The 23,028-nt window shown below is 42.4% G+C and overlaps 1 protein-coding gene across 4 annotated transcripts in view; it reads right to left on the reverse strand.

Annotated features, from left to right (window-relative positions):
- The window catches only part of LOC135098912 (ankyrin repeat domain-containing protein 23-like), a 51,277-nt gene that overhangs the window by 21,751 nt on the left and 6,498 nt on the right, over positions 1-23,028 (reverse strand). For 3 of the 4 annotated variants that reach the window (XM_064001332.1, XM_064001329.1, XM_064001330.1), the window contains exon 2: positions 1,954-2,106. In XM_064001332.1, coding sequence (XP_063857402.1) covers positions 1,954-2,101 — 148 coding nt within the window. In that variant the 5' untranslated portion in view covers positions 2,102-2,106. Of the gene's footprint in view, positions 1-1,953; positions 2,107-4,879; positions 5,019-23,028 lie in introns of those variants that run through there. The other variant, XM_064001331.1, reaches the window with a different exon arrangement.

Genomic DNA, 23,028 nt, shown 5'->3' on the forward strand with positions numbered 1-23,028 from the left:
AATTTCTCGTGTCCATTCACCGCCTTGTTGCTGTCCACGAGCCTTTTCCACTTGCTTCCGAAAAAGGCTGAGGAGATCCAAGCAAGTTTTTAAGATCCACCTGTGAGACGCACGGCTTCACGAAAGTCGAGTCACCTATTGAGGGATTTTTAGAAGGTTTCGCTGATGATTAATATGTATGCTGAGAGGAAGAGGTGGAGGGGGAGAGGTGAGAGGAGAGGTCATGAGAGGAGAGGGTATGAGAGGAGAGGAGAGGAGAGGAGAGGAGAGGAAAGGATGAATAAGTTGGTGGAGGAAAGCAAAAAGAAGGAAAACATGAATATGAACAAGAACAAGAAAACAATGAAAAGAAAAAGAGAAGTATATAAAACAACAAATGAATAATAACAACAACAACAACAACAACAACAACAACAACAACAACAACAACAACAACAACAATGACAATAACAAATAAAAATAAGAATGAAAATCAGGAAGAAAGAAAAGATGAGACAAAAACAAAACAAAAAAGAAAAGAAAAAAAAAAGCAAAACCAGAGTGTAAGGTTTCTAATCCCATAAACAAACTTAAAAGTCAATATTCCATTTTTTTTTCTTGTTTCATTCCTCACATGGCTTCTCATCCCATCAAACAGCTTGTGTATCTTGCTGGCTTTTAGGTAGGTCCAAAATGTATCGTGAGCTGTGACCTTGATCCTGCAAGTTTGGATCTTGAAGTGTGGCAGTGAAGTTCAGTGTCTCGTCACAAAATTGAACCTTGAGGTATTTAGTTGTGCTTGGTACGAATTTTTTTTATTTTTTTTTTACTTTTATTATAATTTGGTTTCTTAAGTATATAGATGTACTGAGTACAAAATTTCATCAAAGTTTTCTTACAATTTGGATACTTAAGAATGATGGCTGTTGAGTTACGTGCGATAAGTTTAAAGTTCCATTAGAATCTAGTTTCTTAAAAGTGAGGCTGTGTTAAGTTCGAAATGTTCAAAATTTTATTACAATAAATAAAAAACGTGTAGTATTTTTCAATGTGTGTGATAAGGTCCAAAAGTTCAAAGTTTCATCACAGTCTATATCTTTTAGGTGTTTAAGTCTGACAAAGTCAACATTTCAGAATGTCGTCACTATTAGAATATCCCAGTGTGTAATCTTCAACTGACTTCAACAAATTCAAAGTTTCACCACAACTTAAAAGATCAAATCATGTGTTTAAGCTTAAGCAAGTTCGAAGCATCACAACATAATGAACAGTAAGACATTCAATGGCCATTATCCTATTTCTACAACAACAACAACAACAACAACAACAACAACAGCAACAACAAAGCAAAAGGCAATAGTGGTGTTTCATTAGTATAGAATACAAAGAAATCTAAATGTATCTGCGGCTTTAGCGTGAGCCAAAGCTTGGGAGAGGAAAACGCAGCGCGATGAATGGAAAGGAACAGAGCGCACGACATCACACTGAAAGAAAAAAATAGTTACACAACCTGGGAAACAAATGGAAGTGGATATTAACAACACACACACACACACACACACACACACACACACACACACACACACACACACACACACACACTTCAAAAAGACAAAGACATCGAGTATATTACTGTAGTAAGGAAAACAACCAGGAAGAAAAAATATAGAAAAAAATATACATAAAAAGTGAAAAAAATAAAAAGTACTATGAATAGATAGAAATGTTATGACATAAAAAAAAAAAAACTTACACGATAACAAAGTGTTTTGCCTTCAAGAAAGTGAAATACGAGAGTGAGAAAGGAAACAAACATACCAATGAAAAAAAAAATGAAATAAAATATGTACACTGGAAGCAAACTGGAAAAAAAAGAAAGAAACTCGAAAAAAAAAAAAAAACGTACATTTGGAGAAACCGAAACAGCAGAAGAGACAGAAAGACAAAGAAAACGGGGGTAAGCAGAACACTCACTCAGTCTGGAGATCTTGAAGGCATCCGCCATACTGATGATGCCCACAAAGGCGTGAAGCTGAAGCCTCCTGCCCGCGGTGTTTTGACTGTAGTGCTGGATGGCGTGCAGGAAGGCGCTCTGGATCACCCTGGAATCCTGGTCGAACATGGCGCCTGCAGAACAAAAGCAAAAAAAGTTAGAGTGCATTATGAAAAGGGGAATAAATAAGGAAAGTTTGTTAGAATGTCAGAATGTTAAAAAAAGTTTAGTTAAAATGTGTTAGGAAAAGGAGTTGGGATGTGTTAGGAAAGAGTTAAAATGTTACAATATTAGAATGTTACAAGGTTAGAATATATTATGAGAAGGAGGTAGAATGTTGAATGTGTCAGAAACGTTAGCGAGAATGTTACAGTGTTACAAAGTTTAGTTAGAAAGTGTTAGAAAAAGGTATTAGGATGGGAGGACCTGCAGCTGAGATGGTACTTAAAGATAGGAAAGGTGGAAATAGAAGGAGGGATGTTGCTGAGGTTGTGTCGCTACAAATGTTTATGGGATGATGAACTATATATATATATATATATATATATATATATATATATATATATATATATATATATATATATATATATATATATATATATATATATATATATATATATATATATATATATATATATATATATATATATATATATATATATATATATATATATATATATATATATATATATATATATATATATATTATAAACTGAGGCCAAAAGGTTAATAATTTCAGGGAAATCTAAATTTAATTCGAATAAAAAAACAAATATGTATTAAACTTTTACGCACTGAAAAAAAAGGAACACGAAAATGAAATAAAAGCTAAATAAATAAAATAATACCTGGAAAGGAAATAAATAAAAAAAAACTGTTGGATATATAAGAGCAAAAATGACACAAGTACACAAATAATAAAGTAAAGGAAGATTGACATGATGAGAGTAAGAGTGAGGAAGTAAGAGAGATGGATGGGAGGAGGGAGGTGAGGAAGGAGAAGCATCACCATATATTAAAGGCAAAGGATGGTAAACATGAGGAACATGATATATTAGGGAAGGGAAAGCTAGGCGGGACGTGTGATACGGTTAATGCAATCTGTCTTCTTATGAGGCCTGTCTGTCTGTCTGTCTGTGTGTGTGTCTCTCTGTCCCTTTCTGTTGTGTCTTTCGTCTGCTATGAAGTCTTGTGTATTTACGTGTGTGTGTGTGTGTGTGTGTGTGTGTGTGTGTGTGTGTGTGTGTGTGTGTGTGGTATGGGGGGATATGTTTGGCTGTTTGCTAATATCTGTTTATTTGTCTACCAGCCTCTCTCACTCTCTCTCTCTCTCTCTCTCTCTCTCTCTCTCTCTCTCTCTCTCTCTCTCTCTCTCTCTCTCTCTCTCTCTCTCTCTCAACTTCCCATTTCAGCTTTCACTCAAACTCTCACTCAGCCTCTCCCTCTCACCTCCCCTTCCTCCTCTTCCTTCCACCTCTTCCTTCCACTTCTCCCTCCACCTCTTCCTCCCATCTCTCCCTCCACCTCTCCCTTCCAGCTGCCAGAGTCTTCACACTAATCCTGCCTTCTTCACTGTTATAATCTCGCCCTTGGAATCGCACGTGTGTCATTCTTGCATCTACCCTTGTCTTCCCCTTTCTTCTCTCTCTCTCTCTCTCTCTCTCTCTCTCTCTCTCTCTCTCTCTCTCTCTCTCTCTCTCTCTCTCTCTCTCTCTCTCTCGCAAAGGGACACTGGGAGTTAAGCTTTGTGGTTGAGCTCTCAAAGTCTTCCTTCACCTTGATTGCCTCGTAAACACACAGCTTTACTTCAGAGAGAGAGAGAGAGAGAGAGAGAGAGAGAGAGAGAGAGAGAGAGAGAGAGAGAGAGAGAGAGAGAGAGAGAGAGAGAGAGAGAGAGAAATTTCAGCAGCAACAGACAAGCAGTTCCACTCTGGCATGTTATTACTTGAGATTAATTTAATTTCACCGAATAAAAACATTATAAGTAGTACAAATGGCTCGTGACTGGTGGTGGCGGCGGCGGCGGCGGCGGTGGTGGTGGTGGTGGTGGTGGTTGGGGGTGGTGTTGGTGGTAAATAGTGGTGGTAAGGAATGGACAAGTGAAAAGGCGGACAGCTGGTGAAACAGATGGGTGACGGTACAAAGAATGAATGAGGTAGTTGGAGAAAAGAAAGGAGGAGGGAGAAAAGAAAGGAGGAGGAAGAGGAAGAGGAAGAACAGAAGGAAAACTGGAAAACGAGAAAAAAGGAGAGAGGAAAAGAAAAAAAAAACAGAAGGAAGAACTGGAGGAGAAAAGGCAGGAGGAGGAAAATGGAAGAACAAAAGGAAGAACTGAAGAAGGACAAATGGGAGGAGGAAGAGGAAGAACAAAAGAAAGAATTGGAGGAGAACAAAAGGAGAAAGAAGAGGAGCAAAAACAGATGGAAAAATTGGATGTGAATGGAGATGAGGAAGAAGAAGAATAGAAGGAAGAACTGGAGGATACGAAAAGGGAGGAGGAGAAAGAAGAACGGAAAAAAAATGAGGGGAAAGAAAAGAAGCAGGAAGAGAAGGAAGAAAAAAAGGAATTGGAAGAAAAGAAAAAGGAAGAGAAGGAGGAGAGATGATAAGTAAAGATAAAACATACAAGAAAAGAAGAGAAGGAAGAGAAAAAAAAAGAAAAGAAACAGGAAAGATAATAGGTAAAGATAAGACACACACACACACACACACACACACACACACACACACACACACACAAGAAAAGAAGAGAAGGAAGAGAAAAAAAAAGAAACAGGAAAGATAATAGGTAAAGATAACACACACACACACACACACACACACACACACACACACACACACACTAATCCTCCCAGCACTGCCTGCTCTCAGCTTCACTCCCAGTCCGCCTCGTAAAGCAACACTCACCACGTATTGCGCAATGTTGATGGATGCAAACGAACAGTGATGAAATTAATAGTGGCGTTAATGTTGTTCTGCATTATCTTCACCCAGATTTAATCATAATGTTGTATTCATCCTCACGCTCGTCCACTCAGCTAGCGGCCTCGACCTTAAATGAATGTCCAGGTGTAAGCTTGCAATTATGAAGGACACAACTCACAATTGCAGTAATCGACTTATTCTTTTAATTATTATTATTATTTTTATTATTATTATTATTATTATTATTATTATTATTATTATCATTATTATTATTACTATTTTTATTATTTATTTTATTTACTTATTTATCTATCTATTTACATATTTATTTGTGTGTGTGTGTGTGTGTGTGTGTGTGTGTGTGTGTGTGTGTGTGTGTGTGTGTGTGTGTATTTACTTTGTTTCAGTGAGTAACATTATTAAAGTTTGCTCAAGTGATGTACTTAGTGTGAGAGTGTTCAGTGTTGTTGATGGTGAAAAGATGTATACAATGATGTCTCCATTGATAAAATCATTAGCCAGCTAATATTTACTATTGAAAATCTTCGCATCTTTTTCACGTATATACTATGGAATATTATGTAGTGTGATGTAATTTTCTGTCAGCACTAATTCATCAGTATATGGACACTGAAATGAAATCGGCAAATAATCATTAAATACATGAGAAAAAAAAAAAAGCGTCACACAATTGGTTATATTGTCGTTTACCACAAAACATCAATCATGATCACAGTGTAACATTTATCTTTCATTTATATCTAATTCACAAAACCAGAATCTCCCCTTCGAAAAAATAAAAACATTTACTTCAGAATAATTACTTTTCTTATCTGAATATTTGCGTCAGTGTTCCTAAATTGACAAATATTACTGAGAGTTTGGTGGACTCAACACTGAGGGAATTACCGTGTTGAGGGTCGCATAATCGCCGCTCTGATGTAGTCCTTCTCATTTGGGGCACATTAGGAAACTCTCGGCACATTATCAATATGTGCTAACGATTCTTAACACAGGAAAAACAAGTAAGTGAAACCTCACCTGCAGTTAATATCAAGACTCTTGAAATTTTTCCTTTGTTTATCTTCACTTAAAATTTCTATATAGGCAATTTTCATGTTTATAGAAACAAAAAGACTCGCTACTATGTTGTACTTTCTCTAACACACACACACACACACACACACACACACACACACACAGAGGGCATCATGAGACACTGCATGACGTGGCGATGATGTGAAGTCCACACTGTATAACAAGCAAGCAAGCAAGAAATGACTAGAAGATAAAATCAATTTATTTCAAATAACAAAGCTGCTCCAAAGATAAAGAAAAAAATAATATAAATAATAATTGAATAGAAATATCAAATATACGAATAATTCGAGTTTTTTTTTTTAGAAAATCGTCTTTTGTTATTATAAAAATTCTTTCTTCTACCGCATATTTAAATTTCTCAACCTTATCTGCTCCGTCCCAAACCCTCAAGCTCTTCTTCTTCTTCTTCTTCTTCTTCTTCTTCTTCTTCTTCTTCTTCTTCTTCTTCTTCTTCTTTTTCTTCCTCCTCCTTCTCCTCCTTTTCCTTCTCCTTTTCCTCCTCCTTCTCCTCGTCTTCGTCCTCCTCCTCCTCCTCTCCTCCTCCTCCTTTTCTAATACAACCACTGCTGCTGCTGCTGCTAGCACCGCCACCACCACCTTTTTCCTTCTACTTCTCCCTGCCATCCCCCACCCTTTGAAACTTCCAGTACAGATATGATTTTTTGTAGATTTTTCTATCCCTGCTGCGGCGGGAGAGAGTGCCGAGCTGTTGAAAATGTGATGAAAAAATGTGTACCTGTGAACCTGCAGATTGTGAGTGACCGGAGAGAGAGAGAGAGAGAGAGAGAGAGAGAGAGAGAGAGAGAGAGAGAGAGAGAGAGAGAGAGAGAGAGAGAGAGAGAGAGAGAGAGAGAGAGAGAGAGAGAGAGAGACTACGTAATTAGTTTTGTAGTCCCTGAATGTAACGGGAGCAACGGGAACAAAAACGGAATAAACATGAACAGTAGGAACACATAAGAAAAGGAGAAATTAGGATTACAAGGAGGAGGATGAGGAGCAAGTCAACGAAAGAAGAACATATAGGAATAAATAAGAATAAACAGGAAGAGCAGACACCAGGATTATGAAAGAGGAGAAAAGAATGGGAAATACATATGAATAATAGGAATACATGGGAAGAGTATAACAGAGGAAGAGCGGATACTAAGATTAGAAGATAAACAAAAAATAAATACATAAATAAGTGGCAATACATATGAGGGGCAGATATTAAGGTGGAGAAAAATGGGAAGCACGTAGGAATAAGTAGGAATACATGGACAGAGCAGGTGCCAAGATTAGAGGGAAAAGAGTGTGAAATACATAGGAAAGAATACGTAGTAATACATAGAAGGAGAAGATTATGATACGACGAGAAAAGAAAATTGTAGAAGAAAAATAAGGGGAATCTTGAAAGAAGAGAAGAAAAGAAGAGGTTGGAAGAGAGAAAAAAAAGGTTGAAATAACGATGATATATGAAGATAGGGAAAAATGAAAAAAAAAAAAAGGGGATGAAAAAGAAATGATGATTATACAGGAATGCATTAGAGATACATGAGAAGAACTGATACCATGACAGAAGAAGGGAGGGAATACATAATAATACATAAAACATATACATAAATCACAATGACGTAACAAAAGAGAGCGGATAATAAAAAAAAAAAATAATATATAGCAATACACAGAAAAAAAAAATACCTTGACAAGAGGAGGAAGAAAGATGAAGAAAAGGAAAATACATAGATACCTAGAAACACACATGCAAAGAAGAAATAACAGATATCTACTGAACTAAGAGATACTGACAAAAAAAAAAAAACAGTGTGAGGGAGAAAAGGACGGAGTACAGCACGGTGGAGGAGGAAGTGAAGAAGGAGGAGGAGGAGGAGGAGGAGGAGGAGGGGGAGGAGGTGTAAGTAGTGGTGGTGGCGGGAAGGGGTGAGAGTAGCAGGAACCATGATAGGTCAAGAGATAAAGCAACACAAAACAAGGTAATATCCAGCGTACAATGGCATGAAAAGAAGCAACAATAAACTCGATTGCCAAGAGTAACAGTGAAAACGAAAGGGAGAGAAAGGTCGCATCTTTTTCCGTTGTGATATTGTGAATAATATATGCGTGCCTTATATTGTAAGTCACTGCTTACTGTTAAGAACACACTGCGCTGTACAGGGAATAAATCATCGTCAACATCGGACACAGAAACCAGACAAAAAATTTAAGTGTCAAAAAGCATAAGTAAAGCCAAAAAATAAAATAAATAAATAAATAAATAAAAATAAAGAAATATATGAAAGTAAAAAAATAAATAAATAAAAAAATAAAAAGAAGTCTAGTATTCTGAAACGCGTTGCTCTCTCATAAGGAATATTTTTTTAGTCATCATTAATATTAGTTTTTTTTTTCAGTTTTTTCCTCAATTAATGAAGCAAAAACCTTTTTTTTTTTTTTTACCACTGGAATCATGAAAACGTTCTTGAAAACTTTAACAACACCCAATGAAGATAAAATTAATCAAAATAAGACGAATGCTTTTTCTCTCATCCCTCTCCCTTCCTTCCATCTCTCATTCTTCATCTCCCGCCCCTTCTTCCTTCCTCCCTCCCTCCTTCCCTTCCCCTCCCACGTCCCTCCCGCTTGCCTCCCTCCATCACGTTGCAGACCTTCAATCACTCAGAGTTAATCCATCACATCTACTCTCCTGCTTCTTCTCTTTTTCCCTCTTCCCCGTTCTCTCCTTCCATGTTTCCATTCATCCACCAAGCCACTCACGCCTCTATTCCTCCTTTCCTTGCTTCTCTCTTCCTCCTTGTAGTTCTGTAGAATGTGGTCTACAGAGCTACAAGCATGCATCGCTCATTTACGAATAAAAATGATAAACAAAACTACTTATTCCATTGCTAGGGAAGAATGAAAACTGCAAGACAAATTTTCCATTAAAGGAGAGAAAAAGGCGTGAAGAAAATATGATAAAAAGAAAAAAAGAGCTGAAATATTGCATGACTTATGTACGAATATGAGAGAAAATGCATAATCTATCAGAAAGAAGAAAAAAAAAGACTGTGATCTAACTTCGAATAAAGGAAGGAAACTCATCAATTCCGTTAATTGTCAAGTGTGAACAAAGAAAAAGGATGGCGAGTCCTGCGTGGGATCATGAAAGGCCCTTGATGTGCCGGGGACGTGAAGGACGCCCCCCACACGAAGGAAAGGAGCACAAGAACCCCGGGAAACCTTTATGGAAATTTGGGGAAAACTTTGGAGCCAGTCTGAAACAAATAAAAGTTATAGGGACTCACTAAGAGAGAGAGAGAGAGGAAACGAGCAGAAGGTGTTAGGAAGTCTGCGGAAAGTTAGTGCGGGGATCCAGTGTAGAATAAAGATATCTATGGGGATTTTGGGCGTAGGCTCAGTCAGGGGGTATTTGGGGAGAGTGTAGGGGAAATATACCAAAGTGTAATGAGCTTTGGGGAAAAGTTTACGAGGAGTTAAGGAAAGTTCAAGGGAAATCACAGAGTTTATGGGTCTTAGGGGAAGGTATTTAGTGGGAAGAGGAATTGCGAGGCTCAAGAGGGATGAAGAAGAGTACCACAGAGAGGAGGAGGCTGGAGGAGGCAAGACAAGAGAGAGAGGAAAACGATAGAATAATTGGGTGGAACATCGCGAGAAGAGAGAGAAAAAAAAAGTGGGCAGAAAAAATAAAAGAAAGAAAAAGTTTATTAGCGAATGATAAATAAAAATATGGAATAATGTAAAAGAAAACAAATGAACGTGAAAAAAAAGATGAAGAGAAGATGAAAAAAATAAGACAAAACCTGAAGAGAAGAAAGGAAAGAGAAGGAGAAGACGGGAAGAAGATGGAAGAGGTTGAAGTAATGATAACGTGTGGGTTAATGTGTGGGTTAACGAGCTTCAAAGAGAGTGACACCAACACGGATAGCCTCCAACACGCTGCGGTCCAGGCATGACTCACGGATCACCTACTGGGAGGTCAGTGTGTTGAGGTTGTGAGTGTGTGTTGCCGCGTCAGGCTTTCTACCGCAGGGGTCTTGGCAAGAAGTGGGGCCACACAAGGAAATGAAATCACAAGCTAGGAAACTTTATGTTGAAATAATACAGCGGTCGTGACTGACTGTTGTGACTTCCTTGTCACTGTTTGTGTGCTTTGTGGCGGACAGGAGAGAGAGAGAGAGAGAGAGAGAGAGAGAGAGAGAGAGAGAGAGAGAGAGAGAGAGAGAGAGAGAGAGAGAGAGAGAGAGAGAGAGAGAGAGAGAGAGAGAGAGAGAGAGAGAGAGAGAGAATTTCTCGCTGTGCATTTAGCATGTGTGTGTGTGTGTGTGTGTGTGTGTGTGTGTTTGTGTGTGTGTGTGTGTGTTATACTCGATATACTTCAACGTAACAATACATAATATTTTCCTTTAATTACTTTGAATGGCAAGTTATTTTCTTTTATACTTCCGTTCTCTACTACCACCACCACCACCTCCATCTTCCCCTCTCAGCTTCCATCCCACCTCAGCACGTATTTTCCCGCTCCCATTCAAGACGCACATGATAGATGGCACCCCCCTGCGCCGCGTCCTTGGTCCTCGCCAGCCTCGCACACTGACAGCCTCCAACATTACCTAATTCGGTGCAGAGACTGGCTGCGTTCAGGCCTTCCCTTCACTAGATATATGTGTTTATTGTTCATTCCTTACTAATCACAATAGTAGTCTCTAACTCACTCACTTCTGCTGACAATTATCGTACTTTATGCATTCGCCAACTGTTAGTCAGAATAAAAATATGACTACAGTGGATGATTAAACAGTCTACCCAGATCTACGACAATAACTTATTCTTGTCACTTATTTGGGTTCGAAGTAGTACATGACTAATGACACACACGCGCACGTACACACACACACACACACACACACACACACACACACACACACACACACACACACACACACACACGCGCGCACGTACACACACACACACACACACACACACACACACACACTGAAATTCCCTCCATACTTCTGCATTTCCTATTCCCTTGACATGAACTGTTTCAAAAGGGAGGTTTCAAGATACTTATTCTTAAATTTTGGATAACGCTTTTTTCCTATTCCAGAGTCCCCTCTTACATAACACACACACACACACACACACACACACACACACACACACACACACACACACACACACACACACACCGACCTACTTAACAGCTAATCAGAAGGAAGACAACAAAACACAAACACACAGAACTTACGTGCTCATCATCATCTCATCTCCTTTCAATTCAATTTACACAAACTGAATATTCTTAAGCACTCTCATTTACATATGTCGCATTTTTTTTTCCGCTATCTCTTTTCCTTCCTCTACTGGCATCTCTAGGTATTCATTCCTTTCCTTGTACATAACACTCATTAAAATGGAGATCTCTGCAAAAGGGAAGAGGGTCAGAATGTGCTCCACTTTGGAAGTTAAGTAGTCAAAGAATTTCTTATAATCAGAGGAGTTAGGTGAGAGGTATACAGCACAGATAAATTTAGTATGAGAGTGACTCTGTAGTCGTAGCCAGATGGTGGAAAACTCGGAAGATTCAAGAGTGTGGGCACGAGAGCAGGTTAAGTCATTGCGCACATAAACGCAGCATCCAGCTTTGGATCGAAAATGAGGATAGAGAAAGTAAGAGGATAGAGGATAGAGAAGAGCCAGTAGGCTTATGGACCTGATGGGGTCCCTCCTATTGTTCTCCGAAACTGTGCCTCCGTGCTTGCACCTTGCCTAGTCAAACTCTTTCAGCTCTGTCTGTCAACATCTAACCTTTCCTTCTTGCTGGAAGTTTGCCCACATTCAACCTGTTCCTAAAAAGGGTGACCGTTCTAATCCCTCAAACTACCGTCCTATTGCTTTAATTTCCTGCTTATCTAAAGTTTTTGAATCTATCCTCAACAGGAAGATTCTTAAACATCTATCACTTCACAACCTTCTATCTGATCGCCAGTATGGGTTCCGTCAAGGCCGCTCTACTGGTGATCTTCTGGCTTTGATTATTGATGATGCTTGTTTGCAATCACCACATATTGAGGCATTATTCATAAAAGTCTTAAAAACAATTAAATTTATAATTGGTATGGTATATAGACTCCCAACTCAACATTCACTGATTTTCTTGAGTCTATGGAAGAAATTTTACAAGTATTATCGAATTTAAAGATGAAATGTTATGTAATGGGGGATTCTAATGTCAATTTGTTACATATCAATGAAAATGCCACAACATACATTAACATGTTTCAATGTTACAGCTTCTCTCAAATAATTATAAAACCAACTAGAGTGACTGACAGGTCTGCCACTTTAATAGGTCACATCTTGACAAATGACATGCAAAATTATGTACACGTCCAGGGACAAAATATGGAGGAAATGGTTAATACTTTAAATCATCAATTAATTAAGGTATCTGACTGGATAACTAGCAACGTGTCTAAAACTTTCTAGATGATGTCTTGTCTGACAAACGTAAATGAAGTTAATATTAATATAAAGATAAAACACAATTTCTTGAGTAAAGTTAATTGCATAAAATTTCTTTGCTTAATAATAGATGATAGATTAACATGAAAACAACACCTACATCAACTCTGTAGTAAATTGTCACAAATAACTGGTGTCTTGTACAAAATTACAAACAATATAACTGTCCAATGTCTGAAATTAATATATATGTCTACACATGTAATAAACATATATGTCCACATGTAATAAACTGTTCGGCAATTTCAGGGGGAGCTTTTAAAACACTCTTAGATGGGTTATTTGTTGCGCACAAAAAAATAACGAGAGTAATGTTTCATAGAAAAAAACGGTACGATCATACTAATCCTCTATTTTGTGAACACAACCTTTTGAAAGTCCCCGATATAATATTCTTGCAAACTTGTATATTTCTTTTCAAATCAATTTACATATATCCCAATAATACATCTTATAAATTACTATCCAATAATATTAATAACAATAGAAGGCCAGATGACCTCAAACTTCCTCTCTGTAGGACTGTCCACGAACAGAGAAGTGTGAGTGTGCGCGGCGTCAGGGAGTGGAACAGCCTCCCGCACGATATTAAATCACTAACCTCTATCAATTTGTTTAAAAGCAAAGTGAAATGTTTCTTACTTCTAAACTATGAATGTTAACCATAGCAATGTCTGTGAATCATGTGCTGTTATGTGTTGATACACAGACACACATGTCAGGTGTGCACATCTTGTGGACGTGTGTATGTACATCACCAACAATGATATCATTAATAGAAAACTTTGGCTAATATAACATATGTTACGGCAAAGTATGTATGTAACCATGCATACATTTGTTATGTATGTATGTGAGTATGTGTATGTATGTGCACAGGTTTGTATGTGGCCATGTGTGTGTGTGTGTGTGTGTGTGTGTGTGTGTGTGTGTGTGTGTGTGTGTGTGTGTGTGTGTGTGTGTGTGTGTGTGTGTGTGTGTGTGTGCGTGTATTGTGTGGCCGCATGTATGCATCATGCTGTACGTATGTTCGCATACAGGTTGCATATGTGTGAGTGTGTGTGTCTGTGCATGTACATATGAATGTGTGTATGTATGCAGTTATATGTTGTGGTATGTATGTTTGTGGGTATCTATGTAAGTGTGTCTACCTGTGTTTGTGTTCGCCAAGTTCACGTATGTGAACATATATGTGGCACAGTATAGCATACTATACACTCCATCACTCATTATTGTGTCATGTGCTGCAAACAACAAAACAAGTAGTCTATTATTACCTCTATCATGTGCAAAATGGCGGCTCAAATAGGAACAAGTCAGGGTGTAAACATTTGCGCTACTTGTGTCATTCTTTATTCAGGTCTGTATAAAAGCTTCGGCTTGATGGACCTGGCCTTACGTATTGAACTGTGTATGAAATGCAGAAATGCATTAATGTTACAAAAGGCAAACAAAATATATCAATCAATCAATATCAATCAACCTCTCTCTCTCTCTCTCTCTCTCTCTCTCTCTCTCTCTCTCTCTCTCTCTCTCTCTCTCTCTCTCTCTCTCTCTCTCTCTCTCTCTCTCTCAGGCGGTCTGTTCACCACCATCCTACTTTTCGCCACTCAGCCAAAACTGAACCAAGGTACATTTTTAATTTCATGAGAACTAGGATGGGAGGAAAAAGCAGTCGACTGTCAGTGGAGGCACGGCTGAGCCTCCTGGGCGAGTGTGGCGTGGACGCCGTGAGGCTGTCCCGCCCCCGCTCGGGGGGCTGCTGTGGGAGGGGGAGGCGCTCTCTGGCCTCCTTTACCTTCCGGCAAGGGGCCGAGGGGGGCGAAGCCCCTCGTGTCGGATCAGGCGGCCAGCCTGAATATGGACAAGCTGGCCGCCTTGGACCAGGAGACACCCATCAGGGTGCACTGCCTGGCAGGAGGCGCAACAGTCTTCTGTCAGGACCTGCCCCTGAGGGACCTCCTGGCCGGACTGAAGTACACTACGGCGGGGCGTCACGCCGTTTTGTACTTCAGCCTGGCCGGAGGTCTGGGTGTCCACGGGGGGCAGGGGCAGGGCTGCCCCGTGCTCTTTTGCAACAGCAAGAGAGTGGGCAGCCGCCCCAAGCCCCCCAAGAGGACCAGGCTGTCCGCGTCCCAGAGGCGGGGCAGGAGGCCGGCCCCGCCCCAGAGGCTGGCCAGGTGGTGGTGGCCAGCCCGGGGCACGAGGCCGGCCACGCCCCTGAGGCTGGCCAGGTGGTGGCGGCCAGCCCAGGGCACGAGGCCTGCCCCGCCCCAGAGGCTGGCCAGGTGGTGGCGGCCAGCCTGGGACACGAGGTCGGCCCCTCCCCTGAGGCTGGCCAGGTGGTGGCGGCCAGCCCGGGGAAGGAGGCCGGACCCGCCCCTGAGGCTGGCCAGGTGGTGGCGGCCAGCCCGGGGAAGGATAGCCTGGGCCTGTGGGTCTCGGCCCCCAGCCCGGAGGAGGGGCAAAAGGAGGCCAGGAGCGCCACGACCCCCGCGGAGGACGAGGGAGCGGGGCTCGTCCTCCGAGGAGTGGGGAAGGGAGTGGTGGCCCCTTCCCCCCACCACAGCGCCAACTCCCCCAGCCAGGGAAGGCTCGCCAGGGGAGGGGCAGGGCTGGAAGCAGGTTGTCCCACGGCCTGTGGGACAACCTGCTCGCCATTGCACAGACCCTGTCCCTCACCCTGGTGGTGTACTCCGCCCTGCTGGAGTACTTCCCTGACTGAGGGGGCAGCCGGCCCCACAGGGCAGTCGGCTGCCCGGGGAGGGGGGAGGGGAGGGGGAGGGGGAGGGGATAGGTTAGGTGGGAGGGGGAGGGGGAGGGGGAGGGGATAGGATAGGTGGGAGGGGGAGGGGGGAGGGAAGACAGCCGGGAGGGGGGAGGGAGTGCTGTCTTGGGAGGGGGGAGGGGGGAAAAGGGGTAGGTTAGGTTAGAATAGGTTAGGTTAGGTTAGGTTAGGTTAGCTTAGGTTAGGTTAGGTTAGGTTAGGGTAGGTTAGGTTAGGTTAGATTAGGTTAGGGTAGGTTAGGTTAGTTTAGGTTAGGTTAGGTTAGGTTAGATTAGGTTAGGGTAGGTTAGGGTAGGGGTAGGGTAGGGTAGGGTAGGGTAGGTTAGGTTAGGTTAGATTAGGTTAGGTGTAGGTTAGGTTAGATTAGGTTAGGTTAGGTTAGGTTTAGGTTAGGTTAGATTAGATTAGGTTAGGTTAGGTTAGGTTAGATTAGGTTAGGTTAGGTTAGGTTAGGTTAGGTTAGATTAGGTTAGGTTAGGTTAGGTTAGGTTAGATTAGATTAGGATAGGTTAGGTTAGGTTAGGTTAGATTAAGCTATCAGGACAAGTAAATAACAACACCGCCGTGTGCGGCGGGCCATCATGTGAGCAATGCACGTATTTTCGTGACCACCTGCTGCCTTGGCAGAGACAGAGCGAGGAGAGAGGGAATCACGTTTTTTGCATGCCAGTTTTCCTTTGTTTCTTCTTCGCATATTTTATTATTCGCATATTTATTACCAAATTACTCGAGAATGAGCCTTATTGGAAGCTAAGGGAAAATAAACTGAATGATCGAAGTATGGGAACATTAATATACGTACTTGAAAATGTACCTTATGGAAAGTATAGGAAAATTAACCGTATGATCGAAGTAGGGGAAAATAAATAAAGCTACCCGAAAAACAACCTTATTGAAAGTTATAGGAAAATAAACCGTATGATCGAAGTATTGGAAAATAAACCTTATAGCAAAGGAAGTGGGAGCAAAACGTCTCTCTCTCTCCTTCAATTAGAGAGAGAGAGAGAGAGAGATGAGAGAGAGAGAGAGAGAGAGAGAGAGAGAGAGAGAGAGAGAGAGCGAGAGAGAGAGAGAGCGCATAACCTTGATTTATGCCTCGTTAGTCAGGTGATTTGATGCATCTCTATTCTGTCCACCTCCCTAATCTCCATCTCTCTCTCTCTCTCTCTCTCTCTCTCTCTCTCTCTCTCTCTCTCTCTCTCTCTCTCTCTCTTAGTGTTGGGGTAAAGTTAAAAGCAAAGACGGCAGGCGGCATCCCTCTTCATCTCCCTCACCTGATTAATGCTAATTGGACCTTAACTTAAACTCGCGGCCAGGTGTACTCTGACCAAGAGATAAGCTCACTACTCAAAAAAAATCCTCCCCACCTTCTCCTCCTCCTCCTCCTCCTCCTCCTCCTCCTCCTCCCCACGCCCCTCCCCTCACTCATTACCATCCTTTAGCGGCCTGGAATGCGCGCACCTCAATCAGCGTGAGTGGACATCGGTGGGCTGCGGGGAAAGTTCCTAGAGGCTTGCTGCAGGAGGGCGGAAGGGATGAGGGGCGCGGGGTAGTGGTGAGAAAGAAAGGAGTGTAGGCATGATGAGTTTGGTTGGAAAATTGTGAAAAGAAAGAAAGGAATACGGATAATGAAATATTAGTTAAAACAAAAATAGAAAAAAAATGAATAAAAAGGTACAAGGATGAAAAATAACGAAATCTGAAAAAAAAAGGAAGCAAATGTGGAAAAATGGAATAGCACTGTGAGTGAAGCATGACAGTGATTCCCCGCGTGGTAATTCGCATTAATTAGTGGAAGGTGTTACACAATTCTGTCTAAAACACGTCTGCTTGGAAAAAATACATATTCTCTCTCTCTCTCTCTCTCTCTCTCTCTCTTCCTCTCTCTCTCTCTTCTTCCCCTCTCTCTCTCTCTCTCTCTCTCTCTCTCTCTCTCTCTCTCTCTCTCTCTCTCTCTCTCTCTCTCTCTCTCTCTTCTCTCTCCTGCGTGGCCAGATAAGCTGTGGCCAGTATCACTTTACTAAAACACTTGTTACGCAGCCTGGAATGTTCAGGAGCTCATCACGAGGCAACACAAACTAGCGAGGCAAGGAGAGAGGCAAGGACGGACAGACCAGACGGACGGACGGACGCACGAACGGAGGGAGGGAGGGAGGGAGTCCTGGTGTGTAATAGGCTGATGTACTATTCATGCCTAGACGCTCGGGGACTGCTCCTGCTGTTGCCGTGAAATTCTCCGCCACACCAATATTATTACCCCCAATATGACCCCCTTCAATTATGTTGTTGTTGTTATTGTTGTTGTTCTCTCTCTGTGTGTGTGTGTGTGTGTGTGTGTGTGTGTGTGTGTGTGTGTGTGTGTGTGTGTGTTTCATAACAATTTGACATGGCAGGATGCAAAACGTTTCTCAGTAATGAGCGTGTTCACATCCTTCTTCCCGCCACGAAAAAAATAGAACACCTAAGACGCCACGGCAGGTGAGAGAGAGAGAGAGAGAGGAGAGAGAGAGAGAGAGAGAGAGAGAGAGAGATGAGAGAGAGAGATGAGAGAGAGAGAGAGAGAACACTTCTACGTTCTCATGTCGTCATGTTGCACAAGTTATTCAAGAGTGGCATTCACTAATTCACCAGCACGACCTGTCAGTACACCGAGCACACGCTTCCTGGAAAATGCTGCAAATCCTTCCCATGATACTACGTGTTTATGAAAAGCAATGCTTCTCATCAGCAGCAGCCCCTTGCTTTCAGATTCATGTGGTGAGTTTGCATTAACTGCTTCTCCCGAGCGGACGTGTTTCCATTTACTTCATATCTAACTCAAGCAGTCTCCACCAATATGTTAAACGCTTTGCCTAATTTGTGGTTCATGTTCCTTCATTACTTTCATCGAGCAACTGTCGCCACACAGTGAAATGCTCTCGTCGTTTAAATGCAAGGTTTTCATTACATTTCACATTATTCTAACCTTTAACAGAGAGAGAGAGAGAGAGAGAGAGAGAGAGAGAGAGAGAGAGAAAAAAAGAGAGAGAGAATGATGAAGCGAACAGCCTTGTCTTGGGCCTGTTTCAAACACTGGCTCGTGGCTGGCTGGCTGTGTTGTGTGATCCGTGTATGTGTTAGCGGGGTCTGGCGCGACACGTTTCGCTTATATACTAGTTTATAGCCGTGCCTGTGCCTGCAGGAGGTCCACACCACACGCCGTGTTCGTTTGTATATGAAACTGCAATGGTTTAGTTTTTACGAGTACATCAAAGAGCCGCACGTCTCATTAATGTGTTTTTACAGCGGACCGCTTGCAAGGGAGGGATTGCTTGTTTAAAGCAAGTAATTTAATTAAAGATTCATGTTATACCTTCACTGTTTTAATTAAATCATGGTCATAAGAGTTGAGGGTAATGAGCAGCATGCACGTAGCTCTTTGTGTGACGCTCGGTGAGACATGCAACACTGTCAGTCTGTCGGTCTGTCTGTCTGTCGGTAGTGGGAGTTAACACGGATACTTGGGAACACTGCGCCGACTCCTCAAGCAGTCAAGCCCAAAGTGAAACACGGGATTCATTGTCCGAAGCACCGACGACACGAGATGGCAACCCAAACACATATACACACACACACACGTGGTAATGGCTCTCCCGCCCACCTCATCTCAGTAAATGTTTGTTGGCAGTTTTCCACATTAAAAGGCCCGCAATTTTCCTTAAGTAAAGTCGTCTTGGTCTCGTTCGGAGTAAATTACCATCATCACAGTAGTTTTTTACTTTTTTTTTTTTTCATCCAACACACTCAGACTTCCCCCACACACGTCATATTGGGCAAATTCTCTCCTTCCCCCACCATTCTCTCTCTCTCTCTCTCTCTCTCTCTCTCTCTCTCTATCGGCAACCACAACGTGCATACCTTCCCCCCTCTCCTCACACTCAGGACTCGTTGACTCTGATAACTAACGTGCTTAATTTCCCATTGGTTTGTACCGGAACTCCGCCAAGTCCCTACGCACCACAGATGACAACTCTGCTAAACGCCTGTCAGCCTCCAGTGATCCCCCCTCACAAACTTTTCTGGACCCTGACCGGAGGAGGTAATGAGTGCTGTTCTGTCTGCCTGCCTGGCCGTGAATAGGCTGCTGAGCTGCCCGCTAGGTATCCTTACAGACCTCAGACCTTGCCGTATTGCTCGAAATTAAACCAAGTACTGCTAGTCAATTCAGACGGGTCGCAATTACTATGGACTTCGCGGAAGACCAAAGCTTTTCCGCTCGAATCAAGGTCTTAACGAAGGCGATGAAAAATCTCCAGCGGACCCAAGTGTAAGGCGAGCAGACGGAGTGGCGGGCAGGAGTGTGGTGGGTCAGTGGCTTCTTACCTTGACCTCTCGTGAACACAGGGTGACGGCACACTTACCTGCAAAGAAAAGGATTCGTCAGCACGGTTGTTATATTCTACCTGAGTACAGCCTTACTGTATTTTTTTTTTTATGTGTGCATATTTGTTACATTAAGAGTGTCGAGCTGATGATGAGCCAGCTTTGACTTAAATAAAGCGTAGAAATTGCAGTGAAAGGAATATGAAAAGTAACAAGTTAGACTACGGAAAGTAACAAATAAAGATCAAGGAACGTTTGTCCGCCATCTTCCTTTCCATCATCACATCCACCCTTTCAAAAAATAGCATTATAAAAAGCCATACTATAACTTTTTTCCTCCCGTCAAATAAAGTCGCCATTTCCTATTTCAGTGGAGAGCCTGTGAGCTGCAAACACCACAACTTCACGGCGCCTTTGTCCCCCCTCGCCTGGCTGGTTGTCTTGCATCTCTCCGACACTCCAATTCGTGACTCAGACCTCCACTCGTCCGTGAATCCCCGATGCACCCTCACCACCACTACCTTTATCATCACCGCCCCTTCAATAGATTGGCTTCTGAGGGCAGCTCCATTGTCCCTAACCCCTCTCTGTCCGGATTACGTTGCGTCTATTTTTGTTTGTAATGATTTATTTCTATGTGTTTGTTCTGTCATTGTCTTCCTTCACACACACATACACACTCTCTCTCTCTCTCTCTCTCTCTCTCTCTCTCTGTATATAATATATATATATATATATATATATATATATATATATATATATATTTATATATATATATATATATATATAATATATATATATATATATATTATATATATATATATATATATATATATATATATATGCCTCCACTCCCTGCAATCCCTCCCTTTTCCCTCGCAGCCAAAAGGTCAATGGCATCAAGGCAAATCTAATCTTCATGTTTTGAGTTGCGGAACCTTTCAAAACCATTACTGGTGAGGCAGAGAGAGAGAGAGAGAGAGAGAGAGAGAGAGAGAGAGAGAGAGAGAGAGAGAGAGAGAGAGAGAGAGAGAGAGATGTGACAGGAAACAAAAAAGTAAATAAAAAAAATGAATAAATAAAAAGATATATTAATTTTAGGTCCACTTCTGTAAACATGGCGGGGCACGAAACCTGAGGCTTCGTGCTAAATGGTATATATTCTGACATTTGTTTTGTCCATTTGTTTCTGTCTCATTAGGCCGCTAATGACACGCCTGGTACTGAGGAGGAGGGGCGGGAGAGGGTGCGGGAGCTCAGGGAGAGAGGGGAAGGAAGGGAGGGAGGTTCACTTATTACGCTCAACAAATAGCCATTAAGAGTTTCATTTGCAATCGGCAGGATAAAGAAAATACTCGTAGGTACAGGTTATAGCAAATCACGGAGGCCGAGGCGGGGGGTGTGTGGGTGCAGGGTGGGTGGCGGACGAGGCGGGGTGGGGATGTGCGGTGGTGAGGCGGGGTGGCGAGGTGAGGCGGAGATGTGCGGCTGCAGGTGGGCGGCAGAGAGAGAGAGAGAGAGAGAGAGAGAGAGAGAGAGAGAGAGAGAGAGAGAGAGAGATGAGAGAGAGAGAGAGACTATAACTGAGATGCAGGAAACTTCTAAATGAAAAACACAACAAGTTCTGTCGCCTTTACTAATAAGAATGTATCCTCTCTCTCTCTCTCTCTCTCTCTCTCTCTCTCTCTCTCTCTCTCTCTCTCTCTCTCTCTCTCTCTCTCTCTATCTCTCTTCGTGGCGGTCAGAGAGAGCTGGCTGGCACTACAATAGGCTTTGGTTGAAATGTTCCAGTTATACTCTCTAACTGCACTTAAATAACTAACTTTTCCAATATGGCAACACGTGATTGCCCAGAACACTCCCTCAACCCTCCCCCTCTTTCCTTCCCGAGTGACGGCAGGCGGAGGCACGGGCGGTGAGACGTGATGAGAGGAGTAGTGGCAGTGATGGGCGGGCCTGGTGATGTATGGAATAATGCGTGGTGTTGACAAAGAATGGGATGAGAGGTGAGTGATGGTGGTGAATACGCGTCTAACACAAGGACAAAACAAACAAGTACACACAACACACCAAACAAACAAGGAATGCAAACCAAGCCTCGGGTCTCCTTCACCAGCGAACAATTGCTGTATTTCACAAGGCAACACAACAAGGGGACATTTAACAAGCACTTAGGAATAACGAATCACATGCAGCTTCTTACCTGCTATCCTGCCTATCTGCTAATTTTCTACTGGTATTCTGTCCTTTTTCTTTGTTATTATTCTTCCTTCACTTTTATGTTCCCTCTCACGCCGCCTCCTGCTGCCTGATCAGCCTCGTGTGGGTGCCGCTCATACCCCCACTCCTGTTCTCGTCACCTTTACTCTGCTCTCCACTATAATATTATTTTCCTCCTCCTCTCTCAAAGCTTCCTCTCTGGCCATGTCCTTTTACCTTCCTTATTTACTACATCCCTGTCATCTCATATTCCTACTTTTCCTCTTTCCTTTCTTCCTTCGCGGCTCAGTTTTACGCTACACACACATCTCATGCCTCCCTGCTCACTACAAACCTGCTGACAACTTTTACTCTTGTCACAGCACGGTGGCTTTTCCTTCCTGCTTTCCTGCGTGACTCCTTTTTATGTTCGCTTTTATTCCTACTTTCACACTCTTGTCTCTCCTTCCCTCCTTTACTTCCCTTTCCCTGCCTCGCCGCGGTCGCCATCAACGCTCCCTCAAGGCTCTGCCGCGGGAAACCTTAGCCTTGCCATCTCCTTTTCGCCTCCATCATTCTCAACACACTCCGCCTTCCTCTCTAAACACACTCAGCTCGCCTCTCACACTTGTGCATGTCGTCTTCGCTCATCACCACCACTCTCCTCACTCATTGTCTTCCTCACCTCACGCTAGTCCCTCTCTTCCTCCTCCTCGTCCTCCTCCTCCTCCTCCTCCTCCTCCTCCGTCCTCCTCTTCTTCCTTCCCTATTGCTCATAAAAGTTGCCCCTGTTTTCTTTACAACCCCTCGGACGAATCTTTTATTCCTGCAGCTTCATAACCACTTTCCGTCACATTCTCTCTCTCACTCTCTCTCTCTCTCTCTCTCTCTCTCTCTCTCTCTCTCTCTCCTCCTCTCTCTTCTCTCTCTCTCTCTCTCTCTCTGTCTGTCTGTCTGTCTGTCATTTTTTTTCTGATAGACACTCCAAGTTTCCTCTTTCCATTTCCAGCTGTCTCCAGCATCTAATTCCTTCAAAAGTTCTTCACTTTCTTCGTGGCATGGAATCTTTCAAGCTCACCAGAGTTTCCTTCAAGTTTCCCAGGTTGGTTTCCTTCAACACTTCCCGCCACAAGACAAAAATACGGATCTTCAAATTCTT

The sequence above is a fragment of the Scylla paramamosain genome, unplaced genomic scaffold (assembly GCF_035594125.1).
Source record: "Scylla paramamosain isolate STU-SP2022 unplaced genomic scaffold, ASM3559412v1 Contig92, whole genome shotgun sequence".
In the NCBI taxonomy this organism is placed as follows: domain Eukaryota; kingdom Metazoa; phylum Arthropoda; class Malacostraca; order Decapoda; family Portunidae; genus Scylla; species Scylla paramamosain.